A 25,345-nucleotide genomic window follows, 5' to 3' on the forward strand; every position below is an offset into this window, starting at 1 on the left:
AACTTATCATAGTGCTGAGGATCCTGTGGTGAGAACAACCAGGCTATGTCCCCACATTCATGGAGTTCACATTCTAGTCGGAGAGACTGGGTTCAATTAGTTCTGCTGTGTAACCTTAGATAAAAACCACAATGTCTCCACGTCAGCTGGATGTCGAGCTTCATCCACCCATGCTTTCATTCATCCACTCATCCATTTATTCAAGAAATATTTCCATCTCCTATATGTCAGGCACGGTGTTAAGGAATACAGAAGAAAACAAGCCAAATGCAAAGCCTTCTCTCCTGGAGCTTACAGTATGGCAGGAAAGGGAGAACTTGAATGGTGATGACAAGTGTGGCAGGCATGGCAGAAATGGAAGGTGTAACTGGAGGCCACTGGTGCTGTATAATGGGGATAATAATGATGCTTTCACAGGATCCATTGAACTTTGCAGAAACATTTATGTGAGCACCTAGTACATGCCAGGTACTGTGATAGGTGCTGGAGAGACACTAGTGAAATAGACAGATGCACTCCCTGTTTTCAGAAGTCTCACAATCTTTAGAGGGGATATACTGACACATCCTAAGGACCTCCTCCCTCCATTGCACCCGTCCCTCTGCATCCAGAAGATGTAGGCCTGTGTACAGAGCCACAGCAGCAGCAGCAGTGGAGAGCAGACCCACTACCCTCTTTGGACAGGGTTGCTTCATAAGGGTCCTCCAGGAGGCTCACTGAAGGCACAATCAGAAACCAAGATATTCCAGGTTGCTAGACATCTGTGTCAAGGCCAGTGGAAGCCAACACTGATGGGAAATTTCTGCCCTGACACCAGCTGCTTTCCAGGACTCCAGCTGTGGCTTTCCAGGACAGACCAAGGACCTGTTGCATTATTAGAGCCTTCTGACCTCAGGGAAAACCACACGTGTGTATCAGCAAACAGGGATTATGGGGATATGTATCTTGAGTTAAGGGACCTCACATGCAGACATATGGACATGCACCAAATCCCTATACCTGCTGCCTTTACATAAGAGCTTTATATAGGAGGACTTTGGGGTAGAGCCCAGGCCTGTCTATGGTCAATCCATGGTCAGTGGAGACTGGCTGAATTGTGTGCAGATTCACTTTGACTCAGGTACAACAGAAGATTAAGAAAAAGAAAAGAAAAAAAAAAGAAGAGAAAAATAAAAACAGGGGCCAAAGGCAAGAGCCAGGGAAAAGAAAACACATCAGAATTAATCCCTTTATTCCTCTGTTCTTTTTCCTTTTCTTTAGTTTCTTGGTTTTTTATCAGGTATTAAGCTCAATATTCAATAGATATTTTAAGCATAAATTCAATGCTGAATAGGCACCAGGGAAATAGCAAGTAATCAAAACAGAGTCCTTGCTGGTAAAGAGCTTATGTTTAAAAGGGGGAAAACATTTAAACAATAATTATGTGAAATGTCAGGCACAAGCACTTTGGGGGGAAAAATAAGGAACAGAGAATAGAGCTATGGGGATGTTATTTTATATAGGACGGTCAGAAAAAGTCTTTCTGATAAAAAGAAACTGAGAGAAGTAAGAGAACAAAGCAGGAGGATATCTGAGGAAGAGCATTACAGTTAAGTGTAAAGGCTCTGAGGCAGGATCTTGTGTCTTCCCCAAAAGGTTTCATTAAGACTTGGACAGCCATAAGTTTTGAAGCATTACTCACAGGAGAGGCTCTGAAGCATGTATGTTATGTTTTTTCACCCTTTGATTTACCCAACAAGCACTTACTAGGTGCTGGTTAGAACTGCAAAGACAGGATCCCTGTCCATAAAGGTCTTACAGCCTTCAGAGGGAGACAGATAAATTAGTGGTAATTGAGTGGGATTGGAATCAGCCCATAGAGGCATAGGAGAAGAGAAAAGAAGCACCAGAAAGCCTACAGTGCTCAGGAAAGTCTTCCTGGGAGAGATGGACCTAAATATGTAGGAGGCTAGGCATAGTATGATTTAGGCAGAAGGAATAGCAAACATGTAGAAGTCAGGAGGTGGGGAAGAGTTCAGAGAGCCACAGATTGGCTGGAATATAGAATCTGATGGGGAGAATCTGTAGATTATGTAGGAGCTGCGGCCAGTGGTCAGATCCCAGGAATGGGGGGTAATGCTGAGAGGTGATGTTATGGCATCTGGCTGCAGGAGAGGTAACAGAATCAAATGAGGCAAGAATGAAAGCAAGGAGCCCCACTAGGCACCCGTTAAAGCCACCCTCATAAGGTGAAGGTGGCCTGAACTAGGGTTTGGGAAATGGGGCTAAAGAAGGAAAGATAGAGTCAAGAAATATTTGAAAAGTGAGTAACAAGTTGTGGTGATTACTGGAAATGTGAGGGAAGAAGGAGCCACGTTTCCAGCTTGGGTGACCAGGTACATACCAGTACCATAGGTTAAGATAGACGATGCTATTTAAAGGGGAGAGATTTAGGGAATGGATGAGTTCAGATTTGGGCCTGCTGCATCTTGGCCCAAGAAGACAGGTCCAGCAGGCAGCTGGGCGGATGGATCTGATATTCAAGGGGGGTGGTCAGGGGTAAAGATACAGATTTGAAACTCACCAGCCTGTAAAGGATACTAGAAACCAGGAGATAACTTGACACCTTCCAGTGACAGTATATGGAATGATAAGAAAAACAGGACCTACTAGCATTCTCAAGGACATCTGAAAGAAGAGGATAATGACAGAGCAAGGGTGTCCAAATCAAGGAAACATTGGCACAGCAGAGACAGGGAGAGGCAGAGTGCCTGGAGGATGTAGCAAAAAATGTACTAAGGGGCCAGAAAAAAATACCTTAAGATCTGGCCTTAACAGAGAAGCTCTAGTGGCATGGTTCAGATTGGAATAAAGTAGTTGGAAGAGGGATGGAGGAACTGTTTTGTGGGACCAGATGAATTTTGGAATCCTGAATTTTCGGTGGTTATAAGTTCCACATTTAGGGTTTTTTTCTCCAAATGTACTAGGAGTAGAGAAGGTGGCTTGTAGCACCTTTTCTTTGCCCGGGTTGGGGTTTTGCTGGGAGGTGTGACCAATGCCAAGACCTCTGGGCTCCCTGCCTTCAGTAGCCTCAGCTCCTTAAAGAGTCTCACAGAAACACAGAACAGGCCGTGACCACTTGTTCTGCAAAAGCTTCGACTTCTTTATTGATGTCCAGATACCATGCTATGGAAGCCAGGTCTAAGCCTGACACTTCTAAGTCCAAGATTTATGGCTTCCTCTCTGTTCCATACCTTCCAATCTCTAGGGTAGCCCACATATTAGGAGGGATTGGAGGAGAGGTGATGCTGACTCTTAGTTTGTCTGTCCTCTGGTATAACTCCATGATTCACCAAGCTGGCCCTTCCCAGACTCCTCAACACTGAGTATCTGAAGGTGGGTAGAGTCTATGGGTCAAATATAGGAAACACCATCCCCCGCTTCTTTATTTATTCCCTTGCTCTAACTAGCCGCAAGTGGAGTGGCATCCAGACAGAAGCAGAAGTGTTCTAAGGTGATTAGCTAAGAACACAAGGTACAATTGGAAATCTATTGTGCAAACAAGTGCCTGTTTGATTTCTTTCACTTCCCTTTGGGTATTAAGCTCCCTTTTGATCAGTGTTTGGTTTCTGGTAATAAATATGGCACCAGTTTCATTGGTTTGTGGAAGGAGACATTCTTCTGCTATTTTCTGTAGTAAATCACTTATCTTACCTACACCCAACAAGACCAATGTATACCTACCTGGAAGATTAATTCCAGTCCTACCTGGGCACCAATCATGGAGAGCCACGTAGGTGGGAAATTGCAATAAAAGTATGGTACACAGCAGGTTTTCCCATGGCTGACCAGAGGAGGACAGCTCTGTGTTCGTACCCCCAGGTAAGTCCTACTTCAAGCCCCAGCAGACTTTCTTCCAATCTTGGGGGGCTCCCCCACCACCCTTGACTCACTGGATGTGCTAGGGTTGTTTGTTTCTGGAAACTTTCAGAAGAGCTTTCAGCCCGGTCAGGTGCTCTAGATGTCGTCTGTGCCCAGCTTAACCATGGTTCCAACTACCTTCTGGCTATTCCAGGTCTAAAGATCCCTCCTCAGCCTGTCCCTCCTCCAGGAACGTAGGCCCCTACTTGGGATCTCATCCCTAGGAATTACCAGTCCTGGGTGCTCTCTAGTAACATATTCATGATATGCTCCAGAAACAGATAGATCTCTAGCTTCAACCTGAGTCTTCCAGAGGCTTTAAGAAGTCATCAAAGATCTGCTCATTGGAGGAAAGTTTCCCTGAAGAGGGAGTGCTACTAATTAGTGTCGACAGGCTCTTCATAGCTTGTTTCTGTCTTCCCCACCCCCCATGTACTTACTCATTTATTGCTCAGACCTTTATTGAGCACCCCATATGTGCCAAATGCCATGCTAGGAGCAAGCAATGTGGACTAGCCTGACATGGTCCTACCCTTACAGGAAATCTGTATGCATTATAGGCATTTCAGGAGTCTCTTAAGGCAGTGCCCAAGACACCAGAACTAAGAAAGCAGCTGTTACTCTTGTCTGTAGATACTCATAGCACTCCAGCCAGTCTCCCAGAGCCTCTACCTATGCTTGAGTAGGAGCCAACCTGAGGCCTTCTAGGATGTTCTGCAGTACCAGCTTTGCCTTTGGTTTTCTTGCTATCAACCTCATCCCCTTGGCAAGCCTCCTACTGTCATTATCTCACCTCCTCTCTGCAAGTCACACCTGCTTTAAAACAATATGGCCCTTCATGGAAGAAGTCATGGGTCTGCTTCTGAGAACATGGGCTTGTGGCCTTAAGCAAGCTGTTTCACTTCCAGCATAGTGCCTGCATGTAGGAGGAGCTCAGTAAATATTTCTGGGATTAATATGCTCTGAGTCCAATATCCTTCTTCATCCATAAATGGGAGCAAGAATGGTACCTTCCCTGGTGGGTGGTTCAGAGCCTTAAATGAGCTAACATATGCGAGGGGCTGAGTATAAATCATGGTGCTGAACTGATGTGAATTCCCATCTTAGCCTTATACCCAGAGAAATAACCTCTGTCACCCTGATGGTATTTGAGTCTTTCTCTTCCCCTAGCTGCATGGAGAATCTGCACACTGCTGAATGACCTGCATGCCTCAACTTATGGAAAAGATGGTAGGCTCTTATGTCTTGTGGCTGGCCTTGGCTTCCTGCATTCTGACCCTGGCATCTCCAGAACAGCAAGGTGTGTGCTCTGCTCACCTGGCATCTCAGATGCTCTGTAATACCTGGGGAGAGGGGGAGCACAGGGAAGGTAGTTCAGGGTCAGTGAGGGGGACAGGGACATGTCTAAAGCAAAGACTCAGCAGCTAGAAGTCAAGGGGAGCAAGATGAGGGAAAATAGAATGCAGCCATAATCTCTTAAAGAACCAAATCAGAAATCTCCCCCTGCAAGGACCATGGAACCAGTTAACATAACTTCCCATGCCCAGATATGTGGAGCTCAGAGAGCCCAGGTTCATGGAGACATGAATCACCTAGTCACTCTGTGCCCTTGCTTTGTCAAGCACCTTCTCCTTCCTCTGAATGTTTGCTTATCTATAAAAAGAAAGGACTAGAGGTAGTGATCTCTTGGTGGTCCTCTCAAAGATCTGTGGACAGGGCATCTCAGATGCTTGTAGAAAGGGTCTTCAGGCTCAACACCAGGCTGAAATTTCTGCCTAAGTCACCTGTGGAGGGGGTGGTGGGGCGGGGAAGGATGGTATGTGGGAAGTAATCCAAGAACAGCAGTGACTCCTTTTCTTAAAACAAGCATATAGATAAGCAAGGCTTGAAAATCTCCTTTTCTAAAAAGTCCCTCTGACGTGTATTACAAGAATGTGATCCTGTGTCTATATTTGTCCATAATTCAGGCTCTTAAACTGAGAGCCTGAATTCAGTAAATCAAAACTGGAGAAGAGAATCAGCCCGAACTCCTAATAGGCCTCAGATGCTGTGTTTCGCATTTTACACTTATTATCTCATTTAATCCTCTAGCAATGCCTTAGGACTTTATGTCCCCCAAATGTGGGACACTTCCTGAGAGGACTACAGTGGTGTATGACAAGCTCTTAAAGAATTTTTTGATGGCTGTGTATATCTTTTTCATGTATATTAAGAATATCTAACTAGTACATCGTACCTATGGTATCACAGATATTATTCCATAAGATGAAACAAATTTATAGAGAATCATTGAAAGAAACATATTAAGTAGATAATTGGAGAGGGGGACACAGATATGGCAAACATTGTGACTCAAGGAATAGGAATGGAAAGAGTTTAGAAACCACCAGCCTGCAGGTGTTATGTTGCAGATGAATCTCAGGGGAGTTGAACCACCTGTCAAGGTCATCCAGCCAGCAGGTGTGGAGCTGGATTTAAACTCAGACTGGCTAGCCCACCCCTTGACCTCTCAGCCTCCTCACACATCATAGTTCCTTGAGGAACTATGGGGTGTGCCTGGCAAGAGTGGAGTGGGGTTTTTAACCTCTGTTAAAAACCATGAGATCAGGGCACCTGAATGGCTCAGTTGGTTGCACATCTGCCTTCCCAGGTCCTGGGATCAAGGCCTGAGCTGGGCTCTCTGCTCAGTGGAGAGTCTGCTTCTCCCTCTCCCTCTATCCTCCCCTTAACTCATGCCCTCTCTTTCTCTTTCAAATAAATAAATAAAATATTAAAAAAGAAAGAAAGAAAGAAAAAAAGCCCATGAGATCAAGGGCTCCTAGGTGGCTTAGTCAGTTAAGGTTGAATTGTTTATTTCAGCTCAGGTCATGATCTCAGAGTGGTGGGACTGAACCCCACATCAGGCTCTGTGCTCAGCAGGGAGTCTGCTTGGGATTCTCTCCTTTTCTTTCTCCCTCTGTCCCTTTCCTCTCTCTGTCTAAAAAATAAATAAATAAACCTAAAAAACAAAAACATGAGATCAGCAAAATTAGAAATGGTCCTGTTAGAGCAGTGGTTCTCCATTGGAGGTGATTTGGACAATGTCTGGAGACAACTTCCAGGAGGAAGGAACTACTGGAATCTAGCAAGAAGAGTCCAGGAAAGCTACATCCAACAATGCACAGGACAGTCCCCCATAACACAGAATCATCCAACGCCAAACATCAGTAGTGCCGAGCTTGAGGAATCTTGTGTTAGATCTGTATCTATTAATAATGGAAAAATGTCTATGATATAGTAAGTAAAATATGTAAGTGGGGAAAAAAGCTGTACAGCTTTAAACCCACTTTAAAAACCCCTATATTTTAAACATATGCATAGAAAGTCTGAAGACTGTACAGCAAATTTATGGTTACTTCTGGAAATAGAATGGGCTTATGACAACTTTCATTTCTACTTTATTCATTTTAATGACATTTGAAGTTTTTCCAGTGAGCCCATATTACATTTATAATACATAGGTCAGAGAGGACCACAGTGTACAGTTGCACAGGGGAGCACCGCACAACTCCAGAGCCAGGGAGAGGGCACCTAGCTCAATGAGAAGGATGCCCCTTGGAATTGTGCAGTGTGAAGACCTTGGTGTTCTTAATGCCTATAAAATACCATAAAAAGTCCTCACTATTATTCTGACTCTAAGGTGATGAAGGCTGGTGATGGTTAATGAATAGGAAGTTTGCCTCATGTCCTCATTAGGGTCCTTAAGCACATTCAAAATTCAAAACAGAGTGTATGTGGGTGCCTCATTGGCTCAGTCGGTTAAGTGTCTGACTCTTGATTTGGGCTCAGGTCATGATCTCAGGGTCATGAGATTGAGCCCCATGTTGGGCTCCATACTAAGCATAGAGACTGCTTGAGATTCTCTCTCCTGCCTGCCCTCCCTCTCTAAAACAAAACAAAACAAAAACAATAGAGAGTGTGTGTGTGGGGGGGGTGGGGATTAAAATCCCATGGACTTTGAGGATGCTCAGTAAACACTGTTGCTTTCCAGGTAACAGAAACCTCATCAACACTCGTTCCTATGACCCCTGCCAGAATTACACCCTCCTGGATGAACCCTCACGAAGCACAGAGAACACAGAAGGGAGCCGAGTGTGTGACAAGGACAAGCATGGCTGGTACCGCTTTGTGGGAGATGGAGGAGTGAGGATGCCCGAGACCTGCGTCCCAATGTACCGATGCCAGACAGATGCTCCCCTGTGGCTGAACGGGACCCACCCCACCCTTGCGGAGGGCATTGTCAACCGTACTGCTTGTGCCCACTGGAGCGGCAACTGCTGTCTCTGGAAGACCGTGGTGCAGGTGAAGGCCTGCCCAGGCGAGTTCCACGTGTACCGGCTGGAGGGCACCCCCCAGTGTACTCTGAGGTACTGCACAGGTGAGCTGCAGAGAGCTGGAGGCAGCTGTGGGGTGGGGCTACCTGTAGCTGGGCCCAGACATCAGCAGTGAGTGGAGAGCAGACCAGGAGACTAAGCAGGACAGCCTCGATTCAGCTCCTGCCTGTTAGGGCCCAGTGGGGATGTTACCCAAGGTTGCCAGGCTTTCCAGCATTTCAAGGAAAGCCAGAAACTCAGAGTTGAGGGCCAAATATCCTGAAAGATAAATCTTCATATGTGTAGCCTAATATGAAGAACTGAGGCTCATTCAGATTTATATTTAATTTGGGCAGCTTAATTTACCTCTCTGAGCTTTTTCTGATCTGTAAAAATGGATGACGGCAAAAGTAACAGCCAAAGCGCAGTGTCCTCACTCCCATCCAAAGTGCTTTAGATTATAACTCACTTAATCTTCTCACCAGCCTCATGAGATATAGGTACAAAATAACTACACCTGATGAGAGGTCTAGCGCACAGAGAGGTTAAGCAGCTCTCCCAGTGTCACAGAGCAAGAACATGATAGAGCTGGGATTTGAACCCAGACACTCTAGTTCCACAATCTATATACTTAACCATTATGCTACCCAGTTTCATACTGTTACCCTGAAAATTGAATGAGCTAATTTGTGAAAGGTACTCATAATAATGTCTGCCACATAGTAATAACCATTAGGATGGCAGCCTCTGGGTTCTCACTTCCCTGGATTGGGAATCAGAAAATCTGAGTTTGAGGTTTGACCCTTCCATTATATACTTATTGTACATCCTTGGGCAGGACTTCTGTACCCTGGTAGAATGACAGAGTTGGCCTTAGTGGCCTCAGATCACACTGCTCTGCATTCTGATCCTCTTCCTCTATGCTTTACTCCCTAGACGCCTCCACTGCCACAGACAAGTGTAAGAACCTCTGCCGCCCGGAAGAGGCCTGTAGCTTTCTCAATGGCACCTGGGACTGTTTCTGCAGATCGGACCTCAACAGCTCTGGTGAGTGGCTCAGTGGGACTGGACAGTAGGAACAATGCTGGTCTGACTGGGCAAGACAGCAGAGAGGGAGTTTCAGAGGGTGAGGACAAGAGGTGGACTAGAGTCAGTGGGGATAGAACTGAGGTCAGGGAATAAAGGTTCTCAAAGCCATTTGCAAGGATAGGAGAGCAGGAATGGGAAAAATTTCCAGGTCAGTCTTTGGAACACAGGTTCAGGAAGCAGCTCTGGCATGGATGAGCTTGACCATGAGGGCCAAGTGAGTACTCTGCAAGTGTGGGAGCTTCATTCAAATAGCTGCAGAATCTACATGTGATGGACATGGGCAGACTCCTGTGCCAGTTCTGGATTTGTGACATAGTAGCTCTCTGGGGCCTGGGAAGACGCCTATACTCTCTGAGGCTTAATGTCCTCATCTGCAAAATGGGAATAAGATAATAGTAAAAATAACCACCATAAAGAGCAATTACAAAAATTAAATCAGAGTTGTCCAATTGGGCGGGCTGGGAAGATGATGAGGTTCTTGTTCCAGGAGGTAAGCAGGAGTCAGGAGGCAGATGACTCATGGGTAGAGATGCCATAAGCAAGCCCTAAGCCCTGGGTGGGGGTTGGATGAGTTTCCCATTAAGATTATTTCATTCCCTCCTAGGAGTCTAATGAGGGCCTTTGACTCTTGTCATTGGCATAAGCATGCACAGCACACTCCCAGTCCCTGTGGAAGAGAAGGTGTCCTAGATAGTGAGCCAAGAACAAGCATATGCTTGGAAAACTGGGCTGTAGTGTCGACCAGGTAGTGCTTGGGTGTGCCTGGCAAGAGTGGAGTGGGGCAAGAAACTATAAGGAAACAACCTTGCTCTCCTTGAAGGCTCTCTCTGCTCACTGAGTGAGCAAGCCCCCAGACACTCTGTTGTTTCCAAGAATTTGGGCCATCACAGAATCAGATGCTGGACTTCAAGGATGCCCTCCCTATACCTGGAGACTCCAAGGGTGTCCTTAGCAGGTCCTCTCAGCTGATTGAGTGGGCAGGTGATCTGCCTCAAGTCTTCATTGGTGGCTACTCAGCAAGTCTCCATTGCTTCTGGGCACAACCCTATTGTGATCTGGCTTTTGCTTACTTCTCCATCTCTCACACTCCACCCCCACCCATTCTAAGTTCCTATACACCTGAGCTCTGCATCTCTGTAAACACACATTCTCTCTCCCATCACCATGCTTTTGCCTCTGCTGTTCCCTTAGGCAGGGGTGCCCTCTCTTGCACCTGCAAAACTCCTTCCACTGAACCAAGTTCCAGCCCTCCGTGAATTCTTCCCTGACTTAGCTGACAGACTTGGATATGCCTTCTTGTGTTTCCCTCTGCACCTAGAATATACTTCAGTTAGTACTTTAATCATATGGCATCTTAATAAGCTACTGATATGTTGGTTCCTACACAAGACCAAGGACTCCTCATGGGTTGGGCCCATGTTTTCTTTATTTTTGTGTTGAATGTGCCTTGCACATCGAGAAGGTGGTTACTAAAAGTATTTGAATGAAAGCATTCATGAATCCAATCAAATTGATATTTCTCTTAGTTTACTTAATCTCCCCTATCAGAATTTTAGCTCCATAAATAAGGGTAGGGATTTTGTCAGTTTTGACAAACACTGTATTCCCAGTACCTAGAGCAGTGAAAATTGTAAATGCCCAAGAAGTATCTGTTGAATAAATGTTGAATGAATGAATGAATGAAATGAATTAGTGAATGAATGAACAAATGAAATATAATGGCTCTGAACCTGGTCATATGTGCTGACTTCACAAAGCCAGAGAGTCAGAGTAGTACATATCTACCTTTGATTCTAGTCTGGAATACAGGATACTCCTACTTCTCTAGAGACCCCAATCCCCAAAGACCCTAATCCCGGGTTCCCAAGACCTCCCCACACCTGCACACAGGATGCTTAGAAATCTTGAACTAGGGGATGTTTTTTGCCAACCTCATCCACCACAAGCCTAAGTGTGAATCTTACCTGGGTCCCAGGCCCCTACTAGTCTATCCAACTCCCCAGTGGGTATGATGGCATTTGTAAAGGGCAGGGAATATGGGCTCTGCCCACTGCTTCCAAAGCCCCGTCCACTCCACCTATCTCCTTCTCAACTTTCCAGATGTCCACAGTTTGCAGCCTCGGCTGAACTGCGGGGCCAAGGAGATCCAGGTGTCACTGGACAAGTGTCAGCTGGGAGGCCTGGGTTTTGGGGACGAGGTCATCGCCTACCTGCGAGACTGGAACTGCAGCAATATGATGCAAAGAGAGGAGAGAAACTGGATATCTGTGACCAGCCCTACCCAGGCTAGGGCCTGTGGAAACATTCTGGAGGTGAATGGTGTTTGTTGCCAAAGGGTGGGAGTTGGGCTATGAAACTCATTTAAGTAGCTGTGAGAACTTAGACAAGTCACTGACCCTCTCTGGGCTTCTAGTAGTATCTGAGATTACACATGTTGGTTCATGTAAAGAGCTTAGAACAGGTTTGCTACTTGAGCTCAATAAATGTAAGCTACCATTATGATTATTTTAATTACGGGTGATGTGGGAGAGGTCGACATGGGAGCAAGCATGGTGGTTGCTGATTCTCTCCAAGGGCCAAAAATTATTGTTTTAATTTTTGATCTGGGATTCTCACTCCCCTTCCCATAAAGCGTCAGAGCCACTGGGGTGGGGGTGCTTCCTGGAGATCAGAAGGCAGGGTGGCAGCATAATTGAGAGCATCAACCTTGCAGTCAGGCAAGCCTGAGTTCTAGATACATCTACACACACATAAACATATATGTGGTCTTGTTTTCATGCCACAGAGAAATGGAACCCATGCCATCTACAAAAACACCCTCTCCTTGGCCAATGAATTCATCATCAGAGACACCATCCTCAACATCAATTTCCAGTGTGCCTACCCACTGGACATGAAAGTCAGCCTCCAAACTGCCCTGCATCCCATTGTAAGGTATGGCACTGATCCTTAACCTTTGATCCATAACCTTGGCACTGATCACATTCACTTCAAGCACAACTTAAGATGTCCTCAGAATGCTGCCTACCTCCTTCAGGAACTCGCACTCTTCCCATCATTCATTCTGCAAATATTTGTTGATCGTAGATTAATGTTCAGCATGTGCAAGGCAGACATAGAATATTTTGTGGCTATTAAAGATTATTGTTATGAAGCAATGCAGCAACATTAAATAATGTTAATTAAATATGATAAGGAACAAAAACATACCACGGTTTCATTTATCTTGAGGAAGAAAGGAATTAAGGAACTAATTACAACAATAATTATTTACGAGTGAGGTGAATGCAATGTGGGAGAAGCACTGGGTGCTATGGGATCGGGGAGCAAGGGTCCCTGATCTAATCTTGGTGGTGTGGGGATGGTGGGACAGGAAGGCATCCCTGTACATGGGTGATTGAAGCTGGGATCAGCTTTGACTGGATAAACAGCAGCCCCAATTCACTAGAAATAGAACCAAGTAGCAATTTGGTTGGGAGTCCACTTGGGAAGACGCTTGGTCACTGCTCACTGTGCCTGGAATGAGGCCCCTGTGGAATGGGTTCCTCAGCATTCCTAGACTTGCTGGGGGACTTTCTGAGGGTGTCAGAACTCCAGGGTGGCCTTCCCATCCCCTCATTGCCTCCTGGGCTCACAGAGAGGCAGGATTCTTAGGACTAGAAATTTTCTAGTTCAATGGTTTTCAGACTGTATTGTGTTGGGGCCCCAAGTTTCATAATAGATAAAAATTAAAGCCATTCCTCTTTTAAAATGGATATTTCACTGGATGATTCACTGGTGGAGTTCTGCTGCTAAAATGATGAACCCACAGGACTGATCCCATTGTACAGAGGGGAAGACAAAGGCAAGCACTAGGCAGTTAATTTTGAGTGAAGGAGATAGGAGTCATCTGTGAGGCAGGGAGAACTGGTGGAGATCCAGAGACACACTCATCTACTTATCAAGTTTAGTTCCTAAGAGATACTAAATGCTTGATTTAACTGAGTGTTTGAAGACTTCCTTTAGGAATAAAAGATATGCATGCCTTCACTTCATAGCCTCACACAAGTGCAGGGCTGGATTTATTTTGTTCTCACTGGTAACACTCTTATGGCTTTCCTGTTCCCAGTTCTCTGAACATCAGTGTGGATGGGGAAGGAGAGTTCACTGTCAGGATGGCCTTGTTCCAAGACCAGAGCTACATATCTCCTTATGAAGGGGCCGCAGCTGTGCTTGCTGTCGAATCCATGCTCTATGTGGGTGCCATCTTGGAGAGAGGGGACACCTCCCGGTTTAACCTATTGTTGAGGAACTGCTATGCCACACCTACTAAAGACAAGACTGACCCTGTGAAATATTTCATCATCAGAAACAGGTAAGGGGCAACCCTGTGTTATCTTTTGGCCTGAATAAGGTTTTGCGGGGGAGAATGTTCCCTTGGCCCTGCCTGGAAGTTATGTAAATTGGCTTACCTCTTTTAGAAAATAATCTGGAATTACATATCATGACTGTACCTTTGACCTAGGAATATCACTCCTGAAATTTTAGCCTAAAGCTTTAAAGTAGGTCAGCAAGATAAAGAAATGCCAATTATTTTTCATTTCAGTATGCTTTAAAACTTTGGCAATAGGTTCATAGTTCAAAAATAGGAATCCATTAAGTAATGATGGGCTATTATATAGATATTAACAATGACTAATCAATGTGAAAATGGCATGGCAGGTGTTATGGGACAAAATATCATTGAAATGGTTAACTGGCAAAAACAAAGGAAACATACATATGTATAGATCATGATTCAAACCATGGTAAAAATACTAGCTAATATTTATCATTGAGTTTAGCTATGTGTCAAGCACTGTGTCACTAAATGCTCACATCAACCCCAGGAAGTATGGATTACTGTCTGTATAGACAAGAAAAGTAATGCTCAGACAGGTTAAGTCATCTGCTCATGATCACTTAGCTAGAAAGTGGGTCTGGCTAGAAGCAGTCAGTTTGAAGCAGTCAGTTTCACCTCAGAGTCTGTGCCCCACAAAACTGAAACCACGTGAGCTGATAAATAAATGTCTTGAATGAAACCCAGAGGAATAAAAGTCTATGTCAGGATGGAGGGAATTGGGGGAACTCTTTAATTCTCTGTGATAATGTTTTTATACTGGATACAGATTAAAGATATAGCCAAGGGCCTCAGGTCTCTTGAGCTGTTCTCAAAGTTAGACCCTTGCCTCTGTCACCTTCCCAGCTGCCCAAATCAATATGATTCCACCATCCATGTGGAGGAGAATGGGGTGTCCTCAGAAAGCCGGTTCTCAGTTCAGATGTTCATGTTTGCTGGAAATTATGACCTCGTGTTCCTGCATTGTGAGATTCATCTCTGCGATTCCCTTAATGAACAGTGCCAGCCGGTGAGTATTTCTTTGGAGTGAACTATTCAGAGCTTCACTTGGGGCCTGTTACCTGGTAGGCTCTTCATATATATTTACTGGAATTAGAGACGGATGGAAAGAAGGAAGGAAGGGGAGGAAGGAGGGAAGGGTGAATGGATGGACACTCAACCTCCGAAAAGCCTGTGTGTATGCAATTGTTGTGTCCCCAGGAAGCAGATCAGATGAAGAAGCCTGCCCACTAGGTTTCCTTGGCATAAGATATATTTTGTATGATTTCATAATAGTTGACTTTTTAAGTGCTATTCCATGTCAGGAATTGCACTAAAACTTTCATATTCTTTATCTAATTAAATTCTCACAACAACCCTTTAAGTAGATTCTTTTATGACCTCATCGTACAGATGAGGAAACTGAGCTTCAGAGAGATCTTTTGCCCAGGGCCAGCACAGCTAGAAAGCATCAAAGCTGAAAGGGAACTCCAGTATTCATGTTCTTAACCCCTGTTTGGTACTGCATGCTAGTACTGGGCATTTGTTGAGTGCTTACTATGTGCCTGGGTATTGCAGACATGCACATTTTAACAGGAAGGTACCGTTTAATAGTAATAGAGAGGTTAAAGTCATTAGCTCCAAATTGGTCAGCTAGAAGAGGGTGGAGATGAGATTCAAACCCATGTTTGTTTGACATGATAGTGAGAATTCTCTAGATTGAGAAAACCACAGCCTCAGAGCCAAGGCCACATGGTGGGTAGGATCCCATTCTTGGGCCAGATTCTTGTCCCATTGCAGGGACAGCTGGGATAGGAACTGTGACTCTAAATTTTGATATAATGAGATTTCTCTGTCTTCACAGTCTTGCTCTAGAAGTCAACAGCGAAGTGAAATAGTGGCTATCAACCCACCTCAGGTTCTAGATTTGGGACCCATCACTCGGAGAAGTAAGTAGCCAACTTCTGGTGAGAGGGCCAGCTGGCCGGTCAAGTGCTGACAGTTAACCACAGATGCCTGGGGTCACCATTATAACAACCTAGAGCCTTTTCTGCCTCTTCACTGCAGCCCCTACAAGTGAATCTATCTTTCCATGAGGTGTTTTGGGTAATAATAATAGCATTTGCCATTTTTGCTGAGCCTCCTATGTGCTGGAGACCAGGCTAAGCTCTAAGTATCCATCAGCTCATTCATTTTGCTGACTGAGTCTGTTTTCTAGGCAAGAAACTAAAGCTCAGAGAGATTAAGTGGCTCACCCCAAAATCACTCAGCTCATGAGCAGCTGGAGTTAGAACTGAACCCAGCTCAGATTGATTCCACAGCATATGTCCTTTCCCTTACTCCTCCTGCCAGGTCTCCTTACCTCAGCCTCTTTTAGGTGAAGTCTAGGTCCTAATTCAACTTTGTTTTCTAGCGAATGACTATGTTTTTCAAAATCTATTTACAATATTCTGGGGCATGATGTAAAGGAAACTTTCTAACTGCCTCACAATTTTTTACCCATCCTACCCATGGGCCAGCATTACTTTCTGGTTTTTGTTCCTGCTGGAATGCAGGAGTCAAAAAACCCAGAGGAATTAAAGCAATTTTTTTTTGTCCTAAAAAAACTGGGATGCAGTAATGTTAGTAACAACAACGACAGTAATAGTAATAACACATGTGGCTGGCACAGTACAAAAATTTATATACATCATCACATGGAATGCTCACAACATCCTAGTTGTGAGCCAGTCATCCTAGTAAGAACTATTTTCCAGGTGAGTAAACTGAGGCTGTCTTGTAAAGAAGGCTCTGCCTTCAGTTGTCCTACCTCTTTACTAAGCCTTCAACTTGGAGCTTCATATGGTATCACAGGGTAATTGGAAGGTTAGGAACTTTCATTTGGAATCAGACAGATGAGGGTTCAAATCCCAGCTTTGCTATTTACAACAAGGTCAACTTGGCCTTGGTCAATTGAGCCTCAGTCTTCTCATCTGTTGAATGGACACAAATACTTTCCTCACAAATCTGCTGGAAGGACTAAATTTCAAACGCATGAAATGTGCTTAGAGAGGAAACTGCTAAGTAACAGATGTCTCAACAGTGTGGGTGGCCAGATCAATGACTGTGGTGGTCTGGGAGAACTTGGAGCAGCTATGACCACAGTGCCAGTCATGAGCACATGACTGAGGAAACCTTCACCTCTGCTCTTGCCCCCAGGTTCTGCATCTGTTGACATCACAGATGGAACCCCCAGCACTGCAGGTATATCATTTTCTCCTATCTATCTCACTGCCCTCCCTCCCAACTCTCTCTTCTTCCTCAAGTCAGTGCACATTGATTTAGCCTGTGCTAGTGACTGTGGACCCTGAAATTAATCAGTCCCAAGTCTAGCTCTTGAGATGCTAATAGTCTAGTGCAGGGGCCAGTCATTTAACAATACTTATTGGGTACCTACTGTGTGCTAGGCATTGTTTTAGATGCTGAAGATATAATAGTGAACAGGATATGCCAGGTGCCTGCCCTCATGGAGTTTATGTTATAGTGTGGGAAATAGGCAATAAAAAGCTAACAAGAAAATTTAGAAAGAAAAGAGTGTGATGTGATAAAAAGTTACCAGCATGAGTAATTGTGTCTAAAAACAGATAGTCATTTATTTTACTCACACATAAATGAAGTCCAGAGGCAAGAAATCCAGGAGTCCTGGGGTGGTACCACAAGGTTGTCAAGAATCCAAGTTTTTTTAAGCTCTCTCCTCCACCTTCTTCATCCTCATGATCCAAGATGGCAGCCAGAGCTCCATTCTTCATATCTAGTCACCAGGTTGGAAGGAATATGGAAGAAGTTACAGAGTGTTAAGGAACATTCCTAGAAGATGACACCTTATACTTCCACTTACATCTCATTGGTCAGTGCTTAGTCACACCTGGCTACAAAGGAAGCTGGGAAATGTAATCTTTATTCTGGGTGGCCATGTCCTGAACCAGTGTTTGATGGTTCTATTAATAAGATAGGAAGAAGGGCAGCCCTGGTGGCTTAGTGGTTTAGAGCCGCCTTTGGCCCAGGGTGTGATCCTGGAGACTCGGGATCGGGTCCCACGTTGGGCTCCCTGCATGGAGCCTGTTTCTCCCTCTGCCTGTGTCTCTGTCTCTCTCTGTGTGTGTGTGTGTGTGTGTGTGTGTGTGTGTGTGTGTGTGTGTCTCATGAATAAATAAATAGAATCTTAAAAAAATAATATAGGAAGGAAAAATAAATATCAGAATGGGTCAATGGCAAGAAAAGTGTTCAGAGGAGGTGATATTTGAATGCGAAGAGAAAAACGAGCTTATGTTTCATAATTACAAACTGATTGTCATACCCTAATATTTCAGAAAATTATGATATTCTTCACTCCCTTCTAGGACATTAGCAAGTTTCTTTGAAATTTGTGGGATGGGGAGATGTTATAATTTTGTAGTATGGTGGGGGGGGGTATATATACCTTTCCCAAACCCCCCTGGTACAAGGCAACTATCATTCAGAATCCACCCTTTACTATCACTGAGTATATGGTCATTTTCAGAGGAAATATGATTCCAAACCTTAGAGTCTAATTTTTCAAAACCAACATTTATATTGTGTTTACCATGTGCCAGGCACTGTTCTAAGTGCTTGATATGAATTTACTCACTTAAGCCTTACAAAAGTCCCATGAGGTAATAGCTACTTATGATATTTTAATTTTGCATATAGATAAACTCAGCCATAGTGAGGCTCAGTAAGTTGTCTAGGCCTGCACAACTAGTTGTAGAGCTGGGATTCTTTTCTTCCTTTCTTTAAAATATGTTATTTATTTCATAGAGACAGCATGAGCAAGGGGGAGAGGCAAAGGGAAAGGGAGAAGCAGACTCCCCACTGAGCAGGGAGCCAAACACTGGGCTCAATCCCAGGATTCCGGGATCATAAACCTGAGGTGAAGGCAGACACTTAACCAACTGAGCCACCCAGAGGCCCCTAGAACTGGAATTCTAAACTAAGAAATCAGGACTCAGATTCTTTTTAACCTCTGTGTCGTTCTGCCTCTTTAGTATTAGTCAGCATAAGTAATGTTGGCTGCTGTGGCAAACAATCCTCAACTTTCTGTGTGTTTACACAATAGTTTATTTCCCACTAAATCACTGGGGGATACAGTTCTGTGCTTTGCAGTCATTAGGAACTCAGGTTCTTACCTTCTGGTAACTTCTGGCAATTCCACTGTCCCCAGAAAGTCCTCTGCTGGATCCTTGGCATCTGGTCCCTAGATGGTGGATGAAAGATCATGTAAAATCATGTAGGAGGTTTTAAGGACCAGGTCTAGAAATGGTATATGTGATTTTTTACCCACATTCCACTGGCCAGATTCAATCACATAATCTCACCTACCTGCAAAGGATGCTAGGGAAAAATTGCTTTCCAGTGTGCCCAAAGGAATATGAAAAAGTGTTTGATGGTTAGATAGCTTTGCCTCTACCACATGACCCCTTTGTCACTTCCTAGGGGCTGTAACCTAGCACAGATATTAGGGGTATATTACTTTTCTTGTCCTTGTAAGTCAGAGGATAGAGAGGCTAGCTAGCGTTGGCTGCTGAGTTCCAAAGCCCAACACTTGACAGGCATCTTTCTTGCATTTCAGGGTTCCTGGTGGCCTGGCCCATGCTTCTCCTGCCTATCCTCCTGGCTGAGCTGTTTTGAGACCTCAGCTGGGCATCTGGCCTTGAAGCTTGCATTCTTCCCTTTGGTGATGGCTTCCAGTCACCCATCGGCAATGCCAGTTCTCTCTCCAAATCATGGAGACCATCTTGGTGTTCATAGACTCCGGGCCAGGCTAGGTTTGGGGAAAGGGAAGAGCTTTGCCTTGTTCAACACACTCTGTGCTTTTATATTCCTCTTTCTTTCATGGTGGGGGCCCTGTTGGCCTGTCTTGGCCTGACTTCTTCATTTATTACCAGGATCCTGGGGTCAGACTTGTTCCGTGCCTCTATAGCTCTAGCCTTTACCAGAAATGTAGCATGTGTTATGTCTGTAATTCCAGGGAAAAGCAGCTATGTCACTGGGTGGGGGAGGAAAAGGGGGATGAGCTTGTAAAAAAGGCACCTCCCATGCTTCCTTCCCAGGTACCCTTTGCTCTTACTCCTGATGGATTGAACAGACTGATCCTTGCTTTTACTTGTGTCCTCTGATGTATTTCCATCATGGTCTCAATAGTCACCATGGGAATAAGTTGTAAAGGGTCCACTTTTGGAAACTCTACTCCAGGGAAGACTGGTTCCCACTGTTCCCCTGTCCCCCTCCATACCATAGACATGCTTTGATATGCCTAGGACTAGGCCAAAACCTGCTGGAGGAACTGCTTGATTTGGATGCAGAGACACTGTCACTCTGGAACACACCTCTAGCCATGAATAGAGTAGTGTGCTTGCTTGGAGTAAGCAAAAAGTCCCAGCAAAAAATGCTGTGTTGATCCTGCCATGGGGACCTAACAGCAGCACCTGGGGGATAAGTGAAGTCTCTTTCTGGAAACCCCTGATGGGCCCTCACAAAAAAACTCCACAAACATGCCATAAAGAGAGAATGCTTCTCCTTCCCATAGCTATACACAGGCCTCTCCAAGCTGGCCTTGGGGAAAATGATCAGATTAGGGCCAGGCCACAGGGGAGTGGAGCCTGTTTATCTGCCAGAAGGAGATGACTTTCCAAAGTGCTCTTGTGTTCAGAGATAGCATGGTTGCAAGAAATAGAAACCCATTCCAATTAAATCAGGCAAAAGGAGAATTAATTATAAGGATATAGGAGCAAAAAAAAAAAAAAAAAAATCCAAGAACAGAAGATACAACCTGGCTGTATGAGGAAAACCACCAGAAACCAAGGTTTGTCTGTCTTTTCATATGTTGGTCATCTTGAAACCACACAGCCTTTATATCTGCTTATTTTGATGTGTCTTCTTTATTCTGAAACTAGCTCTTCCTCTTCACTCATCATGTCTTAATTAAATATGGATATTGCAGCTTCACCTCACTTTCTAATTCAGGGACCACAGAGACCAACTAGCACTTGGTATCCTACATCCAAATTGTACAAGAGGGAATGTGATTTCCCTGTTTGGGTCAAAGTGCTTCCCTTGGTGCAAGTATCTGAGGCCAGGTGAGTGGTCTCATCTAGTGCAAACATAGCCAATGGGCCAACCTGAATTGGCAGGTTTTAAACACATGACAGTGTTTCTTGGACAGATACCCCAAAAGTCTACTGTAATAGTGGTGTCTTAAGAAGAGAATTTCTTGGGAGAAATTGCTTCTTTTATCCCAGTAACTCAGAGGATTCAGAGGTACTACATTTTTAAGGAAGAAGGTACACTGACATTGCACCTGAAAGAGAAGTCAGGAGCCCTAACATTTCCCTTCTTTGAGGCTTATCTTCTCCCTTCTATAGAATAAAGGAACTGGACTAGAACAAGATTTTCTAACATTTACAAGTGGAGCCCTTTCTTTAAATACAATTCTACATGAATACCCAATATGTGGACATTAAATGTAAATAGACTCTTGTTGATGTCAGATAGGGGGCTTAGCTCTCCCCTCTGTGACTCCCTCATCCTCTGGCCTTCAAAGAAACCAATGATAACCCATTCGGTTACCAGGAGCAAAGTTCTAGAACTCCCTGGGATATATCACATCTAATATCTCTTCCAGTGTGAAGTACATGGGATTCTACTCAACCAGAGCCAACCCTGCCTATCTATGTATGTAGGTATATACCTACCTACCTATCATCTATCCATCACAAACTCTCCTACTCTACTTACCTGCCGCCTTGTTTTCTCCATCTATCTACCTGTATATCTATAATCTACTTAGCTAGTTACAGCTTTTTTGTTTTCCACAGATGGGCATGCTAAATGAATAACAATCTCTGAATGTCCAGTCCACGTCATTCATTTGGTCAACACTAATCTGGCTGAGCAATTGTTACATCCTATACCTAAGGGCCTAGGTATAATAATGAATGAAACACAGTCCAGTCCCTGCCCTTAGAGGTTCACAATCCTGTGGAACACAAACACACACAGAGGTACTCACAGGCAGGTCACACTCAAACATGCATACCCCCTGACCCTCAGACATAGGATTCATACACACATACTAACCTCATGTATGTACCCAAAGACACATTTCTATACACAGAGATCCTCACCATGGCTTTCAAGCCCAGTCACTTACATATTTATTGCCATGAATGACTTAGTAACAGCTAACATTTTTAGCATGTCCTATGTACCAGGCATTATTTTAAACACATTATGGACATTGCATCGATATGCCCTCTCCTTGGATATTGAAGGTAGGAACTATTTTTGTTCCCTGTTTAGAGATGAGTAACCAAGGCGTAAAGAGGGCAATTACTCACCCAAGGACTTATAGATTTTAAATGCTGAATTAAGGGCGTGGGCCTAGATATCCTGAATTTGGAGAATATGCTTTAATAGACACTGTATCCTGCCTCTGTTTATACACAAAGCACCCCCTACACACAAGAGGCGTTCATTTTCATGCATGTTTCACCATACATACATGCATCCACTTGCATACAGGCACCTGGGAACATATACATATGCAGTGACATGTGTGGACATTCACACATTTGCCAATACAGAAGCCCTCATACAGACATAGTCATAGACATTCATGGATGTACAGATGCCAACATGCACACTAACCTATATGGTCATTTAAATGCAGACACATATACCTTAGTACAGAAAAAAACACATCCTATGCTACACACACACACACACACACACACACACTCAGATATAAACATATGCATAGATACCTACAAGACACAGTACCTGGATCCCACTCCCCCCCAAGGCCAAGACTCTTGTCATGTCTCCTCTCCCATTAGCTTTCCTCTCCTCCTTCCCCTAGTCCTGCCCAGCTGGGCCCTGGGACAAGAAGTCCAAACCAGAGGCAGAGTGAAAACAGGCTCTGGACCCAGCATCTGAGAGTTCTGGACTAGAAAGATGATGGAGACAGTGAGAAAGGACCTGACCCACATTCAGGGAAACTGGCATCTCTGTTCTTGGTGAGCACCTAGAAGCAGCAGGTGGAGGATGCAAGGAGGGTAGGAAAGTCTTACTCTCCAGAAGCTTAAGGTCTGTTTGGGAAACCAGAGCATACAAATTCTAGGCAGCCAAAGCTAAACAGTGTGAGACCAAGACAGACATTGCTGCAAGATCCAGAGAAGGGTGAACTCCACTCTTCCCTTGGGAGAACAGGGAAAGACCTGTTTCACAGAGTTTAGTCCCTTCAGTTTCCAGATGGAAACTGAGGTCCAGAAAAGAGAAGTAGTATGTCCATTCTCAATCCTGTAAAAGACCCTATAAGATGTTCTGTTACCAGCTGGGCATGAGAAGGCAGGGTGAAAGGAGATTCCTAAAAGCTGGTCATCTAAAGAAAATTTGGAATGAGGACCCTACAGGATAAGTTCTACCCAACCTAACTCATTTCATAATCTTTCCTCACCCCTTCTTCTCCAAACTCTTTTCCTCCTATAAAAGGTTAGACATCACCCTTTTGCTTTCCTTCCTCATCATACTAGATTCTCCCTTCTAAAACTCTACTACATCCATCTATTTTTCTTCAATCCCATTGACCCTGACCATCTCTAAGCTAATGTCCATTATAATAGCTTCCCAGGTGGGCTTTCTCCAGTCTCACCACCCCCAATCCATTCTCTACCCAGAAGCTGCTGAGCATTTATAGCGAGCTCACTTCTCTCTTTACATCACTCCAGCAGCTCTTTACCTTCTATCAGATGAGGTTGGCCTGCTAGTGGGCAGACAAAATCTTCCACCCTCTGAGCCCTGTCTCCTTGGCTTCAGATCTTATACTTAATTATCCCTTTCATGCCTCATGTTTCAGGTGCCCTGAATTTCTCACAATGCCCTAACTGGTCCTATTTCACATTGCTCTGCCTTTGCACGTACTCTGCTTGCTGTCTGGAAGACCCTAACCCCCAGGAATGACACCCTTAAACAGCTTCTAGGGTCATTTCTCCTGTGAAACCATCCTGATCCTCCTCCCTGGCCTAGATCTGATCACACTCTTCTTTGCAGAACTCTTCTCTACAGAACCTTATTATCACAAGCATCATCTGCATCTGAAATGATCTGTTTTTACATCTGCCTCCCAGCCCCCATCCTTGACTGTTAGTTCTTTGAGGTCAGGGCTTTGCCATATTCAAATATTACTGGCTGAATAAATGAAGACATAAGCTATACCCTTTCTTCTTTATTTCTTTACTTCCAGCATAATCACACTCTCATCTGTCAGGAGAGAAAGGAACCACTTAATTTCAGAAACGAAAGAGACTTTCTCACTTGGATAATTATGATGAAAGGATCAAATCAGAACATGAGACAAGATTTCTGGGCTTTCTCCCAGACTCTCACCCCATCCCATTGTCAGCTGATTTTATAAAGGGTTACTTTCCTTCCCCCCTTTAGTTCCCATCTTCCTTGGCTTCAGGGGGTGACTGACTGAAAGTTTGGGTGCTTTTTCTTATTTTTTTTTTCATTGAGGAGCTGATGGAGTGGTTATTAGTGGGGAGTAAATTGAAAGAACTAGAGAGTAATCACTACTTAACAGCAGGGGAAAAAAACAAAAAAGCAAAACAGAACCTGTCAAGAGCTTGGGAGACTATTGAACTTTTTTTTTTTTTAATTTTTTATTTATTTTTGATAGTCACACATAGAGAGAGAGAGAGAGAGAGGCAGAGACACAGGCAGAGGGAGAAGCAGGCTCCATGCACCGGGAGCCCGACGTGGGATTCGATCCTGGGTCTCCAGGATCGCGCCCTGGGCCAAAGGCGGGCACTAAACCGCTGAGCCACCCAGGGATCCCCGAGACTATTGAACTTAAGAGTAAAACAGCTAGTTATTTACCAGCAAAATGGGCTGATTTGGGAATAGCAGAGGAATTGCAATTCGGGACACGTAAGTTATGGCAAACCATAGGCAAGATGGGAAATGAAAGGAGAGGAAATAAGAAAAAGAGGACATTAGGAGAGGCTGCTTTGAAAGGAAGTACATTACAGGAAAGTCAGAATTCAGGGTGGTGATGGTTTCTCATTGGCTGAGCTTATTGCTGGCCAGGGAGACATTCTTCCCTCCTCCTGATGGAGTATTTAAGTATAGGCTTCTTCTTATACTCTAGGAATGAAAGATATATCTCTTCCTGTTAGGGTCACAATTGAGGACAATGGTAGCACATTAGAGCTCCCCCTTCTAGTCTGTTGATTCCACTTAAAATGAGGTGTCATTTACTCAGTTTCACAAGACTAAGTCCAGAACTTAATATATGTCACAGCTGCAGGGGAAGAAACATAATTTTCCCTCTATACTTCTAGGTTCTTAGCTGAGACAATTTTCAATTAAAAAAGATTAACAGGAGAAAGATAAACAGAATTTTAATAACAAGTATATTTCCCATATATACGGGAGATACCCAGGAAAACTGAATAATTATCTTATTTGGCCCATCACTTTTTTTTTTTAGATTTATTTATTTATTTGAGAGAGAGAATGTGTAGGGTGTGAGTTGTGGGGAAGGTTGAGGGAATGGGAGAGAGAGAAAGAGAGAGAGAGGCAGATTCTC

The 25,345-nt window shown here is 44.2% G+C and overlaps 1 protein-coding gene across 1 annotated transcript; it reads left to right on the forward strand.

Annotated features, from left to right (window-relative positions):
- The first annotated feature begins 85 nt into the window (after positions 1-85).
- Positions 86-20,697, forward strand: GP2 (glycoprotein 2). The gene is made up of 11 exons (XM_041748372.1): positions 86-3,861; positions 5,071-5,200; positions 7,931-8,317; positions 9,189-9,299; positions 11,442-11,653; positions 12,127-12,275; positions 13,450-13,695; positions 14,566-14,728; positions 15,563-15,647; positions 16,897-16,941; positions 19,328-20,697. Exons 2-11 carry the CDS (start codon positions 5,098-5,100, stop codon positions 19,384-19,386), a joined length of 1,560 nt encoding a protein of 519 aa, XP_041604306.1. The 5' UTR covers positions 86-3,861; positions 5,071-5,097; the 3' UTR covers positions 19,387-20,697.
- Positions 20,698-25,345: the final 4,648 nt, after the last annotated feature.

The sequence above is a fragment of the Vulpes lagopus genome, chromosome 3 (assembly GCF_018345385.1).
Source record: "Vulpes lagopus strain Blue_001 chromosome 3, ASM1834538v1, whole genome shotgun sequence".
In the NCBI taxonomy this organism is placed as follows: Eukaryota; Metazoa; Chordata; class Mammalia; order Carnivora; family Canidae; genus Vulpes; species Vulpes lagopus.